The sequence below is a fragment of the Heliangelus exortis genome, chromosome 1 (assembly GCF_036169615.1).
Source record: "Heliangelus exortis chromosome 1, bHelExo1.hap1, whole genome shotgun sequence".
Lineage (NCBI taxonomy): Eukaryota > Metazoa > Chordata > Aves > Apodiformes > Trochilidae > Heliangelus > Heliangelus exortis.
Window position 1 is genome coordinate 16361217 of NC_092422.1, and position 21916 is coordinate 16383132.

The 21916-nt window shown below is 35.9% G+C and overlaps 1 protein-coding gene across 1 annotated transcript in view; it reads left to right on the forward strand.

Moving 5' to 3' along the window:
• DDX10 (DEAD-box helicase 10) overlaps positions 1-21916 on the forward strand; it is a 164037-nt gene that overhangs the window by 22148 nt on the left and 119973 nt on the right. Inside the window, exons 10-12 of the mRNA XM_071735039.1 lie at positions 7306-7407; positions 13039-13126; positions 17993-18081. Of these exons, the coding sequence (XP_071591140.1) occupies positions 7306-7407; positions 13039-13126; positions 17993-18081 (279 nt within the window). The remainder of the gene's footprint in view (positions 1-7305; positions 7408-13038; positions 13127-17992; positions 18082-21916) is intronic.

Below are 21916 nucleotides of genomic sequence, written 5' to 3' on the forward strand. Positions count from 1 at the left end.
TCAAAATAAAATCTAAATTATATGCAAGAAGTAATAGAACTTGACTCATTTTAATTTTCTTTCTAGTCCATATTATATTAAGCTTGATTGTTTGGGAAGATTGGGAAGTCACTGTTTGTAAACTTGCTTCCAAAAATGCACATCCCTGTACTCAGATAATGATTCTCTCTTTTCAAATATCTCACAACAGAGAACTATGCCAATTTTTTTCCCTCATCCTCAAGTCTCAATTACAATAGTGCTTACATTAACAAATACGTACATAATTTCACTGGTGTACATTTCAGTCTTTACAGGGGTGCATCTTTGCTTTAGAGGCAGGGATCTACTGCTGCTTTCTGAATTTTGCTTTTAAATTATTCCGTATAATGGAATATTATATTGAAACTAAAATTGTATGCAAAGATTTGGAGAACACTACTGTTGAAAAATCAAATGCTCCAGAATATTTGTGTTATGAGAAGAGTGGAAATGGTGTGCAGAGAATAAATGATTGCCTTACATGGTGGATAATTTGGTTTCACAGTGGAAGCAACTACTAAATTTTTTGTACATATAGCTTGGCATCATGTATGATGAACAAAAGGTCCAGTGGAAAAAGAGTGAAAATGCCTAATTAGAGTGTATCCTAATACACATGCAAATGTTGCAGGCTTGGTTGTGATGTTGTTCCAAACGTTTAACTTGCTGACCATAGTGTTTTAAAGAGAAGAGTCTTTTGCTTGCTTTGGGAAGTCTCTAGCAAATTCAGTCTGAAAAAAGAGATGGTTGTGAAACTGATCAGGCTTCCTTGATGCCCAGTTTGCTTTCTCTGGAGGGATCTTCTGTGGAGACTTTCTGCAGTACTAATGTGTCTGAAGGTGCCTTGTTGCCTTGGAATGCAGAACTTTTGAACTCACAAGTTCTGCAGTGATACCTTGCTTCTTTCTGTGACTTTTGATTAAGTTACAGATTAAAAAAACCCAGAAAACACAGTGTTTTGGGTTTTTTTTGTTAACATAGCAATACAAGCATAAAAATTATATACTTACGTTTTTTTCAGGTTCACGTCTGGTAAATATCTTCCAACACATATAATCTTCTTTATATTGAGTTTTCTGTTCTGGGAAATATTCCAGTTCAGGAAACTGCAATGCAATATCTTTATATCTGCAACCTTCCTCACCCAGATTTTATTATTATCCCATAATTTCCCTTTTCTTCTTTTCCAGTTTTTAAAATAGATTATTTTTTTCCTTGCCAGACAAAGCAGAAATAGTGCCCTTAACTCTCTTGAAATTTGGCATCAACTTGCATCTTCTGAAATGCAAATATTAGGCAAATGCTGCAAGACATCTGCTAAAGACAGCCTGTAAAACATTTCATATAAGGTCTCAATATCCACACCAGGTATCCTTGCAGTTCTCTTTCTATTGTTTTTGCAATTTTTTTTAATTTTTATTTTTTTTTCCTACTGGATATCTGCCCTCCAGCAGAACACTGGTGCCTGACCATCAATCAGATTGTTCCCATTCCAATTTTATTCTGCTATCACTGTGACTCGTATCCCACTGACAATTAAAATATGGTGCATTTCACCAACCTCTGTGTTGTGATGGTCATGGCAAGGGTGTTAAATTGAATGTAGTTAGAACAAGATCAATTATAGTTGCATGGCAAGGTGGAATTGCTTAATAACCACAGTATGGTTTCATCTGTTGCCATTGTGATAATGGTAATATTGTTTGCTTTAATTGTATTGGCTAGGAATATATACACCCTTGGGCTGGATCTGAACAAGGGTATGTTAAGATAGGTTAAGGTTAGCAATAATTCAGTGTCTGTTTGGCCTGCACCAGAAGTTTTTACTCATCCTCACTGAATTATTGCCATGCTATTAGTTCCTTCATGCTTTATACCAGCTGTTGGATCAGAGTGATTTTTATCAGAAGTTTAAGATCGATTCTATCATGCAGAATAACCTGTCCTCTTGTTTTTACTGTTTTATTTAATTTGTTTTTTGGTATGACATAGATCTATTTGGCAACTCTTTCTGTTTCATTGCTAGGGAAATGATGCTTTTGACATTGAAAACAATTTTCCTCTACTTCTAATTAGCTAGTACCACATTGTTTTAAATAACATCTCATTTCCTTCTTGCCCAGCCCTTGGTGCTTGCCCTTGATTGTAGGTATCCTCTTTTTCATCTGCAGTCAGTATGAATCATAGAATATGCTGAGTTGGAGTGTATTGTTCCTTCTTTTTGCTTTATAGTGCTAATGATGATTTGTCACAGCTTCTTAGCTTGTAAGTCAGGATTGAGTTACAAGTTTCTTGCCTTTTTCATAAGTATTGAAGCTAACAAACTCTATGAAGTAGGACTAGAAGAAGTATGACTGGAAATAAGACTAGAACTAGAAGTATGAAAATTTCCCTGAAAGATGTAATTTTCCATAGACCTGGAAAGAACTGTATTTGGTATCCTCAGAGGCTTTTAAAATGACAATGTGAAGATGAGTCCCTGCTCTGCTTTCTTGATTACCTTGAGGAGATGACAGGATAAGTAATACTATTAATTACTACATAGTCCAAGGAAGTTTGATTACTTTGAGGTTTTTAATTTACTTTTCTCCAACACAGTCAAGGTGCACACTTTGTGAATAATAAATCACCAGAGTGAATTAGCCCTTTAGTACAGATGTTTGGCTTTGAAGGCTGTGTTCCACAAGAATAGGGAAAATTTTTCCTCATGTTTTCCTATTTACAGAAGTCCTGCTGAAGAATTTCAGTAGCTGAGGTTGACCTTAAGTGCCTGTAAAGGTTTAAAGGTTTTATCTGTCTACTGAAAATAATTATAGAATTATTCTTTTCCTTACTTTGGTAGAGATTGTTATTCCCTTAGTATACTTCAGGACAGTATACCTGGGGATGATCTTTTCTCCCATGTTTTAGGCATTGTAATATAAACATATTTTGAGTCAAAGATATGTTACCTTTTTTTTGTGGTTATAAGCCAGTTTTTAGGAGCTTGTGCTTACATAAGTTTGCCATTATAGAAGCATTTAGAGTGAAAGATACGGGGAAAACACTTTTGAAGACTTAAATTATCTTTAAAACCATAATTTTCTTATTGGCACATTGCTAAGTTGTTCTTTCAGGTTTGAAAAATGAGTCAGTACTCTTGCTCAAGTTAAATGCCTTTTTTATGGGATTACATTTTACTCTCTCTTAACTAGCAACTATTGAGGACACTGAACAGATGCAAACCCCAGATGGTACTTAATATTGTTTTGTTTTCAACTTTTGCAGTTCTGAAATGACTTCATTTCAATGTTTAGCTGTGAAGAACAGCATTAGTAATAAACTTGTAAAATTAATTAAATTATACTTAGAATATACAGTTGGGCAAAACCTGTTCCTCCTTAACTTTGTTTTGAAATATTGGCGTATAAAAGAGTGAATGTTTTCAAAAGAGGTAAGGAAAAAGATTATGCTGCATCAATAATTACTGAATGTCTCTTAGAACCTTTGAATTTCTGAAGGCATCAGCAGAAATTTTTAATGTTGCGCTTTGTTTTCTTTCTTTTTTCTTCTTTTTTTTTTAATTTCCTTTAGTAATTGCCAAAAGATGAGAAAGTATAGGTGTTTGGAAATCTGTTTCTTCTTTAATTTGTTTTTTCCTTTGCTATGGTTCTATTTTTTCTTTATAAAGGCTTAACAAGACTTAATGTAAGCACTAAATTACCTGTTGTCCATAGATACCAGATTTAAAGATTGTTTTCTTTTTGTGAATGATCTGAGGAATGTGCCTTTAGAATTATATCTCCTGAATTTGTTTTTTCTGAAAAGGACAACTGACATGGCATATAATATGTTTAGCACTAATAACACAAGAACATCTTTCAAGGGTCAGACTGAAGGTTCATCTGATCCTGCATCTGGCTTTGAGAGTGACCTGAGGAAAAGCTATAAAAGCAAAACTAATATAAAATGATGCTTCCTGTATTCTGTAACTCCAAGTTGTGGCTTGCCAAGAGGATATCTGCAGTCTGACCCTTGGTGGATATTTCCTCAATGATTTGTATGGTATTGGTCTTTCATGTTGTGTTGCACACTGAATAAAGGAACTGTCTTCTCTGCTCTTCAGGCTGCTTATAAGGGAGCAAATATAAATTTTTGTAGGTAATTGAAAACACCATCAAAAAATAAAACAAAAATTTAAGAATGCCAAGTCATGCACTCTAGGATAAGAAATGTCAGAAGCAACAAAACTATACAAATCTTTTTGTTTCTTGAGCTAATTTAAGGAACCTGCAAAAATCATTATTCATAGGTGTTTATATAGTGGGATCAATATTTTTTTGTCTTTTTGACAAATGAGGAACATTCTTGTTGAGAGACTAAACAGACATTCTTTCCAGATATTGGATCATTCTCACAGCTTTTTTTGGAATTCTTTCCTTTTGTAGCATCTGTTTTGAAGAGAAGAGCAGAGCTGTGTGTTATTCTGTACTCTAAATTGTGAGACTGGTATTGGCAGCAATATCATCTCTGTATTCCTGTCTTATGCAAACCTTGGCTAGGTAAGAGTGAATATTTTCATCCTTTCCAACAGTGGTCTGAGAGGTTCATTTTATGAGTAATTAGCTATCTTGAAACTGTGATCATTACTTTTTGCTATAAAATGCAAAGTCCTCTAAGGTTCAGTGGCTTTCAAGGATTTCATTACTTATTCAAGCAGTGGCAGTGTCTGAGATGCACCCCCCTTTGTGGCAATACCATCTGGAATTTGTGTGGTTTAAAATATATTTATAGCTTTACTATGTTAGACTTGGTCTATGTAAGCAAGTCATTCCCAATCTTAATTATTATATAAAGGGCATGAACATCGATGTGATGTTTGGTCAGCAATGACTTAAGTCCTCCTGTGCTGTTGGCAAAGATTATAAATTGCCTTAAACCAAAGTTTCTTTAGAACTCTCCAAGAAATATTCTACAAGCTGACACATGCATTAAGAACATTTTAGGTCTACTAATTAAATGGATTAAAATCAAGTCAGTATAGTTTTTGTACAGTATCTATTTCTCAACAACAACCCTAACGGAGTATTTACATAGTATTGCTATGGGGCAAAGGCTCTTTTCTTTGTGTCAATTTGATTTCCATGTAAAATTAAAAAATCTAGAATTTAAACATAGAAATCTCATGATGAAAACATTTATTAAACACTTTAAAATTATGTTTATAAGTCAGTTCCCAAACCCATCATGTATAGTGTTGAGGGGGAAAAAAAAAGGTATCTGAGAGCATTTGGTGTAATTTTTTCAAATGTATCAAATGAAAGCAGAGAGCTGTAATAAAAGCTGTCAGACTTAACTGCAGATTTTGTTGCTAGTTGCATTCTTAGTATGCTGTGACAGATAGTGTTTATAGTTTTCAAACAGTTCTGCAGTACTGTTTTTGCCAAGTGATAACTATTTACACTTTGAGAAATGTAGGCACCCTCTGTTCCATCTGAGTATCAGTTAATGGTATGAATCTTGTTTCATGTGCCTGAAAACATCCTTCTTGGCACACTTGCCTCCAATTTAAAAGCTCTCTTAAGCCAAAGAGTCTTGACTGATAATTCCCTAAATAGCACTTATGTCTTCTTACTGATGCATAAATACTGAGCTGGTGTTTTCTACTCTCATTGATGAGATTGGCAAGGTGTGTGACCTACCCTGGCACAGTCTTGTTCTCTCTTGACTCTGACCTAAAGACTAATAACATCTCCTATATTTCTGCTGGTGGTTTATACCTTTTGTATAATGTCCTTTCCTTGATGGGTCTCTTGATAGAGAAGAGTTAATGCAATTGGAGTAAAGACCCAACAAGACAATGTGTGATGGAGTAACAGAAGCTGAAGATTTATGTAATGGCAACAGGCTCAGTGGAATAAAGATAGCCAAAATGGTTAACTTCCCTTTTAGAAAACAAAAAGGACAAATCAGATCTGCTTAATATGCATGAGAAGTTTTACCAGCATAGGAAAAAGAGACAAATATGACTGCAGTAGGAACAAAGCCTGCTAACTAATTTGGTATAAAATGACACTTGAAAAATATTAGAATTAGTATTTTCTGTTCCAAATAAATGGAATATTTGTAGTCATGACATTGTGCTGATAAGCTTACAACCTGCTGCTGCTGCTGCCTCCTAAGGCTTTCCCTGTGAGTACCTTTTGGCAGTTGGAGCTGCTCTACATAGTAACTTACTGCTCTTGTTCTGCTTTGTCCCAGATGTTGCTCTCATCAGTTTACTGTGAGTTGGATTCTGTTCAGTTTTGGCATATTTCTGAAATGTAGTTTGATTGGTGTGTTTATATAGTGGAGGACTCAGTGCAATGTTTTCCTCTCAAGCTCTACTCTTAAGAACTATTTGTAAAAGTAAATGAAGAAATAATATACATGTCAAGTAGATGTCAACTTGGATAATGCAGCTAAGCTGAGTCACCAATAATACTTCATCAGTAGGTCTTAAGCTCATTGTCTTGTTTGTTTACTACAATGTTGGGTAATTTTTCCTGCATGAACATCTTCAACTTGTTAAATTTGCTAAAAGTAGCAACTGACATTTTCATGAAAAAGTAAGTGAACATGATGATGTTTTAATATAGAAGAATTCTCATTTCTTTGCCAACCATGTATCTTGAGACAGTAACATTTGATACAGTTCTTAAATGCATGGAAGAGTGATTACTAATTGTGTTCTTACGGGATCAGTTTGATTGTATTTCTTCTGCTGCTTCCATAAATGAACTAAATTTTGTTTTTATGCTTTTCTGTGACCTTTTAAAAAAGTAGCTTTTATTGAAGATGCAAGTAGGAGTTGTTTGGGATCAAGGCATTTTTCTTTTCCTAGACCTTACCTTGCAGGATGTGTGAAGGAGAATCAGTTGTTACCTGGTGTTAAGGCTTGCCAGTTGGTAAGAATAAATGCAGGTAGCTTACAGTACTAGAAGCTTTCATCAAGTGCCATTTGCATTTTTATGGAAAAATTTCTAATGTAGGGAAGAAAAGATTCAAATCAGTGGATTTATAATTAGGGCTGTCGGTATAGTTTTGAAATCAGCTCAAGTGGAGGTATTGGCAAGTCACTTAACTAGTTTGCCTTTTCCCTTTGTAAAGTAAGGATAAAGTAAGGATTTTTATCTGCTCTTCAGGCTGCTTATAAGGGAGCAAATATAAATTTTTGTAGGTAATCGAAAACACCATCAAAAAGTTATAATTTTTTGCATGTTTGCTTGAGGTCTCTCTTTTGTGTTTTTTTTTTTCCCTGCCCAGATACAAAGAAGGTGGTGAAGCTTTGTTAGTATTGCTTCCCTCAGAAGAAAAAGGCATGGTGGAACAGCTGGCACAGAGGAAAGTGCCTGTCAGTGAAATCAAGTAAGTACCTAATAGCTTATCTGTTATTTCTATAAGAATAATGTGTAAGTCTGTGACAATCCTGATGGATTGAAGTGCTTGAATTGAAAGTATTGCAGAAGGAGAAGATCTTGAGGGGTTACCTATGTCAATGAATATCATCACAATTTCCCAAAGCGATCTCATCTATACTCAGCAGTTCCTGCTATTAAGGTTTTTTTCTTTAAGTGTCTGGTATGCCTTGTAAGTAATTTAAGTGAAATATTTCTTTTGTCCTGTGCCAAGAATATATGGAAAAAGATGTATTCTCTTACTCTTTGAAACTGCTTTTTGTGTAATAGAACATTATCATGCCATCTCCTTCTTTTATTCTTGTGGATCACACAATTACAGTTTTTTTAAATCTGTCCTTGTCTGTTTTTATACCTTTAATCATTCTTCTTTCTCATACCTCTTTCTTTAGACTATTTCTTCAATTTTTTATGATCTTTCTGAATCAGCTGAAGAGCAGGAAATAAAAGATGTAGCTCAATGGTCACTACATACTAGAAGGATTATACTGATGGACACATGGAATCTCTGCTGTCTGTACAAAAGAGAACTGACTCAAGTTGCAGAGGCATATAATGTTTCCATGTAGAAATAAAAAGCACTTGCACTTCCAATTCCTATTAAATGTAGAGCAATGGATATGTAGGAAAGAAAAAACCTTAACTGTAAAAATAACAGAAAAACCCCACGCTACTAAAAAGATTTGGTTGTAATTTCTTAATTAGCATCTAGTTTGGTAGGACTAGTTTGCTAGGACTTATCCATTGTTCTTTGAGCCTGTCAGTCTAATGCTAAATCAAAAGAGTAAATGATGTGAAGGAAATACAGATGAATTCTAAGAAAGCCAGAAAATATGGTAGGAACCTGACTCCATTTTGAGTACCTAGATAGTTCAGGTTGCACCATGACAAAAATCTTAGAGTGGAGCTACAAGCAATTCAGAAAAGGATAAAAGGTAGAAAAGTTAATTTGTGTACAAGTGGGTAAGAGTAAGGCTGAGAACTTTCTGAAAAACTGTGGTTTGAAGATATCTAAACAAAGACGAGAAGTAACAGTATGCAGAAGTGTTTGTGGCAAATTGCTTCTGACAAGAAATCAAAGTAGTTTGAAACTTTAAGTGGTTATTATCTTGTTGCTTAAGTATCCAAGTCTGCTAAAAATTAGCTATACTGTGTTCTTTGCATTCTAGTATAATGAAGGATAGTAAGAAGTTGCCACTACTTATAGGGTCACCTGTTTTTTGTTATACTTTATATGTTTGGACATTTATGCCCAAACTTCAGTTAAGAAATAAAGTGAACACATACTTTTGGACTCACTATTAAAATCTACTACTTTTCACATCTACTACTTTTCACATCATCATCTTTTTCTATTTTAAGTTCAATAATAGGATGCATTAAAGTAAGGGTTTATAGTGTTTTGGGTTTTTTGTTTTTTTTTTTTTTTTAAATTGCACCCCAAAAATTAATTTTTTTACCACACAACCAGTGCATATGTGTAATAATTGCATTTAGGCAATGCTCTTAACGGGATTCATTACAAGCAAAGTTGGAGCTTTTGCTAATATATTCTAACTGGCTGCTCTTGAGATCCAGTTTTTCAGTCAGCAAAGCATGTCTTATTAGTATTTTTAACATCTTAATCAAGGGGAATGCTTTTACTGAGAATTTATCTACCTACTGTGGTTAAGGCTTAAATAGTTTGGCAGAGTACTTCTAAGAGGCTAAATAAAACCCCTAAAAATACTACTTTTGCATCTGGTAAACTGGTTTAATTCTAAAAAAAATTAACTGCATATTTTCTAATGTTGTTTGCTTCTAGGCGGTTTCCTAAATCATAGGAGTGTAGTGTGTTTTAGAAGTCAATAAATTGTTGAAGAAATTCACACATCAAGACACATCAACCCATGTGTCATGTTCTGGTCTTCTGGTGTTTGCACATATTTACTTAATTATAGATTCTCAAGAGCTGATTTAATGTGTGAGTTAGAAGGTAATGAGCATTGTTTGCTGCTAACAGTGTAACTCTTCAAACTTGTGAAGTTAATTCCAAAAGCTACTTGTTTCTAAGACAGCACTGTCAGCTAAAGTATGTGTTTTGATGTTTTTGTTAACCTGTCCTCTAAGGTAGGGATGGCAAGAACCAGTTTTCTGTCTTTGTTTTGTACTTTTCTGACTTGCAAACAGCATTTATTGTTTTGTTATTTCATTTAGACAATTTGAGAGAATTCAGGCATGGCAAAAACCTGCTCTGAAAGTAAAAAATGTACATATTTATAAGAAGTTTGTCATTTCAGAGTTTCATAGGCAAGCTGTAAACTGAAATATTTTTTGGTAATAACTTGAGACTGCTTCGTGGCATCCAGTTTTGTTAAGCAACAAGATAAGAACTGCTTCCTCATGGGTTATCACAATAAATTTTACTTTTAGAAAATTTTACCAACGAAAACACAAGTCTATAGATACCCATAATGTAATATTGCTGCTTCTAATATTATGACGGAAATGTGGTTCTTAGGAAGTGTTTTTTTCTGACTGTGTAGAATACCTGGATCTGTATTTCACATGACAGTAATATTAATACCAGGGAATCTGTTTAAACCTTGCTGCCTTATAATTACAATTCTTACTGTAGGACAGTTCATTGGTGTCCCTAACCAGCATGGTTTTGCACCTCTACACGATCTGCTGGTGTGACTTGCAGCTCTGAGCAGCCTTTGTTAGGTCCCAGCCTTTCCTCCTCTCTCCAGCCTTCCAGGTCACCCACTGTAACCACAGGGAGCCACAGCCCTGGCTGAGAGCACAGAGCAAAACCTGCTGCTGCTTGGAAGCTGGAATATGGAAATTGTTTTGCTACATCAGTCTTTTTGGTGGTTGTTGAGTTTTTTTGTTTAAATTCTGCTTTGGAGTGGATGGGATAGAGAGAGTATTTGATTGAAGCAGAAATGCTGAATCTTTGTGTTAAAAACAGGGGAAAGGGAACAAAAGCAGAGTGTGCAGTGCTGTACACTGTCTTGTCTAAGATTATTGTCCATTATGATTGGAGCCCCAATGACATGTTATCTTCTATAAATAATTATTTATTCTAGGAATTAAATTCCTACAATGATCAAGTCACAGAAAATAATGAGTAATAGCAGGCCCAGGTGAGACTTGGAACTTGGTATGTATTTTGAGGTTGGCAGTGGCAACAGAAATAGTTGACAGTCCCTACGACTGAGTACATCTCCTAGAGCAGTTTTAAATTTACTAAAAATTCTGTGTAGACCATTTTTCCCTCGGTTATGAGAATGTGCAACTCCCAGGTGCTTTTCTGACATCAAATATGTCTGCTGTTTCATTCCTGTTCCTAAAGTCTTCTGATGCTTCTATTAAGGATAGTCAAATCAATTAGTCATGTTTTGCTTCTGACTAAGCTATGGTGACTGTTGTGTGTTTGCTTATTTGTTTGCTTATTTTCTTTAGGTGCCTACAAATAATTTTTTTTGGTATCAAGAAGAAAGTTAATCACTGAACTTCTATTTTTTGCCCCCTTTGAAGATGAGCACTACGTTTTACTTGTGGTGTCTCATAGATTTTCTTTCTTTCTCAGATGAGTTCTTAAGAACAGATACAAATATGACTCAAAGTGCTTTGACTTTCACCCTAGCTGCAATGGAGGAGATATCTTCAGACCCAGCTGATTTATCTAAGTACCTGTTACCCTCTCATGTGTGATTCTGGTGTCAGCCTGGACTCCTCTGTAGCTGTTATCTGTGTGATTGCAGCTGCAAGAAAAAAAGATGTTAAGTGGGGTCATCTCTAAATAGCTTTCCCTTAACTTAACAGCAGTCTGTTCTGGACTGTCTTAATACTGATACTCGTGCTAATTTCATCATGTTTTTTATTTATACCATCACTTCTTTACTTTTTGTATCTCTTTTTTGGTTTGAATTCTTGTTTTATTGCACTATGTTTGTCCTGGTTTTATATTTGTCTTCAGTTCTACTTTAGGCTTTCTTCTTGAGTTTCAGGTCACTGTAAACGTGTTGATTTCATCTAGTCAGGCTTTTTATTCTTTCTTCTGTCTTTGCAGTGGAGTAGCATACTTTGTGTTTGTAACTTCTAACACAGTTTGGTATTAAGCGAGCCACTGCTTTTATTTTGCTATTCTACCATTTTTCTTTTGTTAGGATCATGAATATGTTCATTGTCACCTTCTCAATCTTGTTTTATAGAATAAAATCTAGAAGAACCTTCTCTCTATTTACTTTTTCTATCTTTGTTATCTTGTGTGCATGCCATCCTGCATTGAATTTCGAAGACCTGTTGGTCAGTTTGCTCCCTGCTGAATTTTTCATGCCTCTTCCTTTCTTTCTTATGCCTTCACAGTTTCAAAGCAAATTATGCACTGGCTTGAAACTAGAACTTGGCTTTTTGATCTTCACTAAAACTGTTGCTAAATAACTCTTGTCTGCACTACATTTTTCTACTGGCTGTACCTGACAGAGATAAGAAATTGAAATGGTGAGGAAATAAAGCATGGTATCTTTATAAATTAAAGTATTAATCTTCAGTACTCTCCAACTCATTCCTTAATTGCTCCTTTAATATTTATTAATAATAGTGGATGATCATAATGGCTTATGTTACCAAAAATTATGATGAAATGTTTCTTGCCTCTGATTGTAATTAGTCCTGTTTTTAGACTTCCTCTTGTGTGAGGAGGCATGATTTTGATGTTTGTTTTTTTGTTTATTTGTTTTTCCCCTGACTTTCTTCAGCAATGTCAATGTTTTGATGTACAGTATGGAATGACATGGCACACAGAAGCAAGAAATCTGGTAGTTGTGCATCTCTTTTTGACCTCCACTTTAGGGGCAACCTCCTGCCATGTTTGGTGGGTTGTATGATACAGTTGGGTGGCACTAGCAGATAAAACTGGAAGTGGATTTAGAGAAGATCTGGGCAAGTAAGCCTGGAATAGTGTAGGTATCACAGGAAAAAATGTAAAAATTTAGACCCTGGGAGACAGCTTGCATAACTTCTTACTAGGTTTAATGGTATTTTCTGTAATACAATTACTGTTCTTTATTCACTTTGTAAAATTAAATCTGTTTAATCTCCGTGTCCTTTGTTTTTGCTCATCTGACTGTTACAAAGAATGATTTGAATTTCAGTATTCCCAGGACAATGGATCTTATTTAATCTTTAAAAAAATGCTGATAATTTTCTTACAGAGATTGTTGTCTCTCCAAAGTAGTACTATGCTTCATTATGCTTCTGTATTTTTTTTCAGCATTTTTATAAATTCAGGAAGTTCTTTATTGCAGATTTTGACTTTGCTTTGGAAGAAACTTCACCCATTCTCACTGAAAACTGTCTAGGGATGAAGTTTGAGCTCCCATTTGTCTTGTCTTTTCTTTATTATTTGTTTGAGGATTGTATGCTTCATCCTTAATATGGTTCCATTCTAAGCTGTTTCAGACTGCTAATAACTTTATGCATATTAAAGCAATCCAAAAGACGTGAAGGTACTCTTGAGAACTTTAATGGTGCTTATTTTTTGCATTTTGTAATACATAGGACTAACTTTAGCTTTTTCTTTTTTTAAAATTAGAATTAATCCTGAAAAACTTACAGACATCCAAAAGAGGATGCAGGCTTTCCTAGCTCAAGATCAGGAGTTAAAAGAAAAAGCTCAAAGGGTAAGTAACTTGCTGCACTATAATTCTTGAGGTGTGTTGGTGGAATAGAACTGCTGTTGGAATAACTGACCTGCTCATATGTGCCCTAGCAGCAGTGTTTGGAGGTGCTAAAGTGTTGTGATTTTTAAGCTCTGAAATATCAGTAGAAACAAGATGCAGGGAAGCAAGATAATTGGAAGAATAATAAAAAAATCTTGGTCATTTTTTGTTATACAAATAGGTCAAATTTAAAGAGCACTACCATATAAATATTAGGAAGAATTTTTTCGCTGTGAGGGTGACAGAGCACTGGCACAGGCTGCCCAGGGGTGTTGTGGAGTCTCCTTCCCTGGAGACATTCAAAGCCCACCTGGATGCATTCCTGTGTGACCTGCTGTAGGGACCCTGTTCTGGCAGGGAGCTTGGACTCAATGGTCTTCCGAGGTCTCTTCCAACCCCTAACTTTCTGTGATTCTATGATAAAGGCTAGGTGGTCAGAAATGCCAAAGACTGAGAAATACAAGAGTGCAGAAATTCTGTATTAGTGTAAGTAACATCATTTGTCTGAGCTAATGTGAAGATTGGTGGCATCTGAAGATATTCTACTAAACCTGAGTGGTAGGGTGAAACGAAAAGAGAATCATGGATGTCTTTCCTTTGCTGGAAATGAGGTGGAGTGAGCTAGTTTACTTGAGCTCATTTATAGCTGACAGTGATGAATAGGCACCTCAAGGATGGATTGTGACACAGGCACCTTAAAAACTCTCTGGAGGGGTGGATGGTGGCATTTTCTGTGCACCGAAAAGGTAGCCTGTGTGGTGGAGCCTGGCTTGGATGCCTGCAGTAGAGACACTGGGTCAGAGGTTTGTCATTCTTTCCTAAAGAAGGAGTCTTTATCAGAGTGCCTGAGGAACTTGGTGAGAGTTTAGGTATCCCAGGTTTTTGTAGTTCACAAAGTGTTACTTGAAGTGTGTGGAATGTCAGGGTAAGCTTCAACCTAATGTTGCACAGGACAGATGTAGGAGTGACATGTTATGATCATCTGCAACTGCCACAGGAAGTTGCAATTACACTAATTTGTATCAGAAGTGACAGAGCAGCTGGTTGGGGAGGAGGGGAGTAGGAGGAAGCCAGCATCATTTTATTTGAAATGAAAATACTAATACTCTGTTTCTGGCTTTGGCTTTTAAGAAGCAGAGAAAGAGCATTCTGAGTTGGGCAAAAGAAAATTATGATAAAGTTTCAAAATAGTACAAGAACAAAATCAAACATGGGCTGCCTGTCAGTGTTAGAGATAAAAAAATAAATCAAATTAAAATTGCCATTAAATTATCTTTACAAGCCATCTTGTTGCTATTTTTAATTTATGGATACAGTGCAATGTCATCTTACAGACAGGCTGTATGTATTCAGTGTTTTAAGTCTTGAAGTATGGGTAGGTGGTTTATCAAAGAAGTGTCCCTCCTTAATAATATTTGAATAGGAGTGTTCAGGCATATTATTCAGATGTGCCCCAGTAGTCTTATGTGTTAACTGGAATGAAATGATAAAAATAATGCAAATGAAATCCTGACCTTAGGTCTTTATCTGGAATGCTGAATTTCTCAAAGGCATGGGTGTTTTGCTGTCTAGCTTGTCTGTTGCAAGCTGCCAAAGTCTTGACATTTATGAGAAAGAAATTCCCTTTCTGAATGGATCTGATAGCAGTGAAACAGCACAGCTGTGCACAGAAGTTCAGATAGGATAAGTTTATTTGTGTTGAAGGCATGAGGTCTAAGTGGTTGCATTCTCTAAGCTTGTTGATTTACTTCAAGATGCTTTTTTAAAAAAAATATAAAAAATTCCTGATCACTAAGTGCTTCAGCAAACTTTATGATAGGGAATGGTTCCTCTAATGTTGCTTGGAAAGAAAGAGCATGAATCATACTGGGGCTCCTTTGGAACCTTTGCAGTTCCTCTTGCAGACCAATGCCTCCTTTTGGAATTTCTTTTTACTTTAATATTCAATATGTCAATTCATTGAACTCTGAAAAACAGTTTTAAAAAGAATGTGGTTTTCCTCCTGGTTTGAATGTTACTGTGTAGGGGGTTCTGGGGCACTGATGTCTGTCCATTAATTTTTCATCACCCCCACAGGGACGTGCAGGGTGTTACAGCCTGGGATTCCAGTTCAGCTCTGTTACTTGGAATCTGGTCAAAACAGCACCTAAATTGAATTGTGTGTGTTTTAATATTTGAAAACTCCAATCAAAAATACATCAATAAATCCAAATTTAAATTTAGCAAATTAATAGAGCATAATACTTGTTGCCTTATGTATTATTAGTAGTTGTAAAATAATCTCAGGTGGGTTTTGGGGCCTTCAGCTACCATTGTAATAGAGCTGTGATATGTTTATGATGCCCAATCTTAACATTTTTCATAATGGTATTAAGTTAATTAATTAGTATTTTTGTAGTGTTTATTTCTTAAAAAAAAAAAAACAAGACACCAAACAACCTTTAAAGTGGTATTGAAACACCAAAATGAGCAGTGGACAGCACCAATAGGTAAAAGGAAAATAGGTAAGCAGGAAAAAGGTGAATCTGACAAAACCTCTTCTACCTGAGCTCCCCAGTCTGTGTGCGCAGTGGTCAAATCTTGGGAGAACTGAATAAAATTCAAAAGAAATTACAGTATTTTAGGAGGAAGATGAAATGAAAGTATTGAAATCAAATCAAAATCAAAGTAATTTGCTCTTTCTGTACTTCTTTTCTCATCTTGCAAAGTACAGCAATTCTTCTGTATTCTAACTAGCTTGTCTAGTTTGGGAGTAAGCTCTTGGAGTAGGGAATATCTTTTGCTGAAACAGTTCACAGTGCGTAAAATAATAGAGTATGAGGTCAGCTGAAGAGTTTAATCATCATTATTTTACAGCTGAATGATCTTTAAAGCCTTTTACCTTAATTAGATGCCCTTTTCTTTGAATATAGAGCAGTAACATCCTGCATACAGTTCATGACAAACTTGAAAAATTGTTTCAAGTCTCAGTGAACTGAACCCTGTTGAGGGCTGATAAATGTGAGTTAGAACATCTGGCATTTGCTTGTTTCTTCATTCTTAGTTGTTGTAGGGCTTGATACATGTGCAAAAGGTGTATCTTTCTGCTCCTTATTTATTAATATAATATATTCTGCCCCATTTATTAATTTCTAGACCATGTGTACTAAAGAGTTTCTAGTGTAAGTGGATGGCTTTATAGATTATGCAGCAGGCAGAATGAGCTTGCTGCCCTGTGGCATGTAGTGATTCATGTAGATCTTCAGATCTGCAGCCCTCAGAATCACAGAACAGATACTTCTTGTTTAACCTGCTTTTTTCTATTTGTCCCTATAGAGAAAAAAAGAGGCTTTGTCATTTAGTTTTGTTGCTGGTTGCTAGATAGCAATAGATTAATGAGATCTGTCAAATTTGAAACCTTTTCCTAAAGGTTGTAGTTATCTTTGTGAAATGGTGATTAATTTAATGAGAGCAAACGTGTTTTATTTCACACCTCATTCTTGGTAGCATCTGAATGGATTGTGCTTTCACTTTGCACTGCTAAAATTAATGGAAAGACAGGAAACTTTACCCAGAAGTTAGCAAGTGAGAATTTACTTCCATAATGAAGTGCTGGACAGCTTGAAAAGTTTATCTTTTAGCTCGACAAATCTTACAATTAGTAGTTTTTATTTCATTTTGCCAAGGGGAAAACCATGGCTTTATGTCACTGCTTAACTTACTGTGTAATCTCTTTTTCACCTTTGGAAATGCTTTTTCTCTTATAAGCATTTAAAGAATTCCCATAAGAGATCAATGCTCTTAATGGTTAGGTCTTTTCCTCCTACAACTCAGGTTAACAAGGAATAGATTTTTTTTATTTCCTTTAAAATACTGCATGAATTATTAATACAATAATTTTCTCCTGATGCGGGCACCTATACACAGCACAACAGTGTGATTATAGCAGATGAATTTGATTATAGTGTTCTTAAATATAACCCTATGAGCTCAATTTGCTATTGATACTCGTTTTTGCTGGTTTAAGCCTTGTGGTAGGAGTTCTGGCATGTGTTAGAAATCAGGTTATGAACAACAAAAGCAAAGGACTTTTTCTGGTATGTAAGATATTCCAGTATTTATATTGCTGCTGCTAGGCAGGAATAGACCATTTAAAAGAAACATGAGAAAAAGAAGAATCTTTCCTTTTGGGAAGGCTGAAGGGAAAATGCAAGATGAGGATTTGTTATGCAGTTTTCTCAGTGAAAGTCAGGGATTAATTAAAACTTCAGCCTTGGACTGGTCTTAGTAGATGTGTTATAGTGAATTCGTGTTGGTCTTCTGACTTGCATTCGTTGGCTTTCATGCATGTGATGAAGTAGTGACAAATGTGAAGTAAAACAGATTATCTTGGGCCACAGTGAAAGGCAGCTGCATTGAGTTGAATCACTTTCTGTTAGTCTCTCATCTTAAATCAGGACACCTCAGATTGATGACACCACACTGTTCCTGCTTCCACATAATTCAGGTAACAAAATAGCATAGCAACATTCAGAAAAGCTGGGAGAGAAAAATATTGAATCAGTGATGTTTCCTTCTGACTAATCTGTCATGCTTTTTTTTTTTTTTTTTTCCATAGGGAAAATAGCATGACATATCATTGGGAGATTCAGCCAATTAGTGTGCATTGTAGGACCTATTTGAATACTTCATACCTTGATGTGTATTCTGTAAAAGAATTTCAGTCTGAAATCAATGTTAGACCACCATAGTGAAATTCTCTTTTGTGTTTAGAGCAACAATGTTAATTGCACATGTTGTAATTGATTTTTTTTTTTTTTTTGTTAAATATTTTTGTTTTTCTTTCAGTGTTTTGTGTCCTACTTGCGTTCCGTTTACTTAATGAAGAATAAGGAAGTATTTGATGTTTTCAAATTGCCTCTGGCAGAATATGCCCTGTAAGTATGATCAACTTGCAAAGTGAAGACTATGTAGTGAGGAATTTTGAAGCATATGATAGATTTAAGTATCTGTTTTATATATGTTAGCACATAGAATTGAACAGTCTTATATTATAGTTACAGTTTTATATTTATCTTGTGCTTTTGCATGTTTTCAAAGACATTCTAAATAGAAATAATGTGTAAAAGCAATGGATCTCTACAGAGAGAAATAACCTGCAGCATTAAGATTGTGAGACAGAAGTTACATATACAATAGAAGAAAAACTTGTGAAGTGAAAGGATAGAGAACAATTCACTTGTGTTAGGAGAATTTTTTGGATTTGCCCTTCAGCCTCATGACTCAATATCAACCTGTAAAGTGAGTTATTTTAAAAGAAACAGCAGTATCTAACGATGATATATTGCAGTCTCATTTTGAGTGTGGTTGGGACATTGCTCCTTGGACATAAATTACTTTACAGAAGATTCAGTATCCTTGGTAAAAGATGAAACATATTCACTGGACTGAGTAATATCTATTTTACCATGTCTGTTTTTGTACATATCTATGAACCATTCCATATTTTGTACAGGAGGAAAATTAATTTTGACAGGTTGACTTTACAGATGACAACCATCTGAGATTGTTTTAAGACATGAAGTTTTTGAATAATCTCATGGGACATAGGATAGTCAGAAGGGAGTAGGAAGGTGTTCAAAGATGCATGGTAAATTAATTCTGTCTCTGGAATTTTATACAGAGGAGACTTAATTCTTCAAACTTGTCAGCACACGCATAATGAGCTAAAATGTGACAAATTACTGGACTGTAGAACACCTGGTCTTCCTGTGCTGTGCTTCAATTAACATGATTGTTTTTTAAGGTACATAAGCCTATTACAAAAGATGCTTTCTTACTTTATGTACTTACAACTTTTTGAGAAGAACTGGCTGAAACTTGAAAAATTTCACTGTATGTATTGTCTGCCCCTTCACCTGTGTGTTCTGGTAGCACCTTTAAAACCTTATTGTAAGCCTTGGTATGCTGAGTATAAGGAGTAGTGGCAGAAGGTGAGGACTAAGAGGGATGACCACCCAAATTTAACCAGTGTGTTAAGAAAACAACTGATGATTCTAATGCTGAATTTTTTGAATCCCAGAGGCTCTTCCTGTATTTCAGCATGGTAAGCCATCTAGCACCTGATACTGATGTGAACAAGTAATCTGCAGTTCTGTTCTCAGGCCTCTGTGCCAAGCTTTGGTCCTTCATAGATGTCAATTCTAATCCCAGCTTTGCGAAGTTGGTAACAAGTCATTCCTATATTAAAATGGTATAAAGCAGACATTTATCTGGAGAGAGCAGAAGAGGTTTAGTCAAGGCTGTAAAATACATAGAAGCATAATCAAAAAGTCAGAAGATAATAAATCTGGGAGTTAATTTGGAGATTCTGTTCTAAATGAACAGTTTGTTGGCACTCTTTATCCCCACTCTCCAGACTGTTAGTCTCCTTAAATACACCCCACAGTCCCCTGGCTTTGAATTCAGTGCACATCACTGATACAGTGGATTAGTCAGCTTAATTTATGTGAAAGGCCCTCAAAGTCTGCAGTGTTTGAATTCTGCATTCAGAAGCAACCTTGGTTTATGTTCTGTGTGCAAAATCATGGCAAAACCTAGAATGAGAATCTTTTCTTCCCTTTATCTTGTGTGTATTCTCCAAAAGTATTTCAGCCATTCTGTGGAGATTTACTGCTAGCGTGATAGGTGTTACTCCACTAAAACTCCTGCAGAGAAAATAAGCTGCTTAATGTCCCTGTCAGGTTTGCATTTTGTTCTGTCAGGCTGTTGCCCACTTTCCCCATTGGTCTCTTGCCTGTCATGTCTGTGCACTGAGATTCTCTCTGTTGATTGAGTCTGCAGAAAATTAGTAGCCTTTTTGGTTTTTATATATTATAAAAAATCCTTTCTATGTTATATGAAATTATTTTATATCTAGAAAACAATATATATAAATTAAAAGTGTCTGTATGTGGGTTTATGCACACGTATGCTAGAGACTGATCACTTTTAAGCTATGGTAGGTCAGTATTCTCTACATTATTCTGTCATTGCAAATTGCTATCAAGAATAATTTACTTGACAGAGACTTGCACAGACTTTGTGTTAACATTGTCAGCCTTTTAAGTTTGGTGAAGGAGAACCTCAGTTCTTGCATAAAAGAGAAATTTATCTTTTCATTACAAGGGACAGCTTTGAAAACATAAGAGAGCATAAACAAACAACAGAGTGGAAAGGAATAATTAGTTACACTACCCTTCTGAAAGATTGACAAGGTAAAGAGGAGACAGGGATCTAAAATATTTTTACTTCTCAGGCACTTTATTTTGGTGAATGGTAACATACATATACCAGTCTCCAGAGGCAGATCTTAACAGACAAGTGCACTGGATGGACAGGTTAGTCACAGGTTAGTCTTCCTCTGTGACTTTTGTCATGTCTCCAGAGGCAATGCAGCTTATTTTTTTTCTCTGTATATCTGTGTACTGATACACTGAGAATAAATAAAGCAAGTTGAAGCCGTGTTATTTGGGAAGTGTCTGATATACACAACTTAGTACCCAGCTAATTTTGCATATGTTGCTTACAGTGTTACAGTGTTAAAAAGGAACAGGCAGCAAGAAATGCTGTCAGGTCTGAAGCGGGTGATACCAGGATACATGATCCATCTGTCCACATCTGTCTATCCTCTCCCTGACCAGGGAAAGCAGCCACTGCACTCTTGTCCCAGATCCCTGGCTGTGGATCTAGACCTGATCCTTACTGTGTGGTTAGGGCAGAGAGTTGAATTTGTTTTCTTGCTTCAGATGCCCATGAGCAAGTGCAAGGCTGGCTGCCACATTCCCCAGGCAGTGCCCATCACAGGCTTTGCACATCCTGTCATCCCTCTGGTGGTTCTTGACCCTTCTTGCTGCCCTTGTACTTCCTTTTGTAGATCTCAGTATCATTCCAACTAGAAGGCCTCCTCCTCATTACTTTTTTGCAGTTGTTTCTAGTCTTCATCTACCTGTAACCAGACCTGGTATTTCTCATGCTTTTACCTAGTTAAATCTCAGCCTTGTATGATGTTACTTATGCAGGCCTCATAATTCTCTATGTTCTATAGAGTTTGAGCATTTCTCGTGCATCTCCCCCTGAACCACCTGGAGCTCCAGCTGTCCCTCTCTAAGCCTGCTACTTCTCTAAGCTTCTGAGCTTTGTGATCCTGCCACACAGATCTCTGAACAAGCTTCAGTCTCTTCTCTAGGAGTCATCATTTGCTTAGTCATCATCTCCATTTCTTCTAGTATCTTGAACTACCTTTTCTCCTTCTGCAACCAAGCCTGCTACTGATCTTCAGTCACCTTAGAACTAAATGTAGTACTTGTATATGCATGAGTAGCAGTTCCAATAGAGTGCCTCTCAGAGCTGAATAATCCTCCAGCTGACTTGGAGAAATGGTCTTTAATGCACTTCTGAAATCTCTGTTGCTTGTGCTCTGCTGTGTTGCTCTTTGAGCAGGAATCAAGATGGGTCATGTACCCATAACACCAAGGCCTGCATCTGCAGTATGCATGCTCCTAGTACTTTTGTAAATGAAGCCTACGTTTTGGTTTTCTAAGTGAGTGGATTTTAATGACATCTTCTTTGGCCTTCTCTTTGATCCTAACCCATAAACTCTTGATTAGCTTGGCCCTCATTGTTTTTAGTAGAGTACCATGCACTTCAGCTTCTTCATTTAGAAGGACAAAGCTGGCTAGTAAAATAAATAACACATCAAAACCAGTTTCTCTGTTCATTTTGGTTATTAGT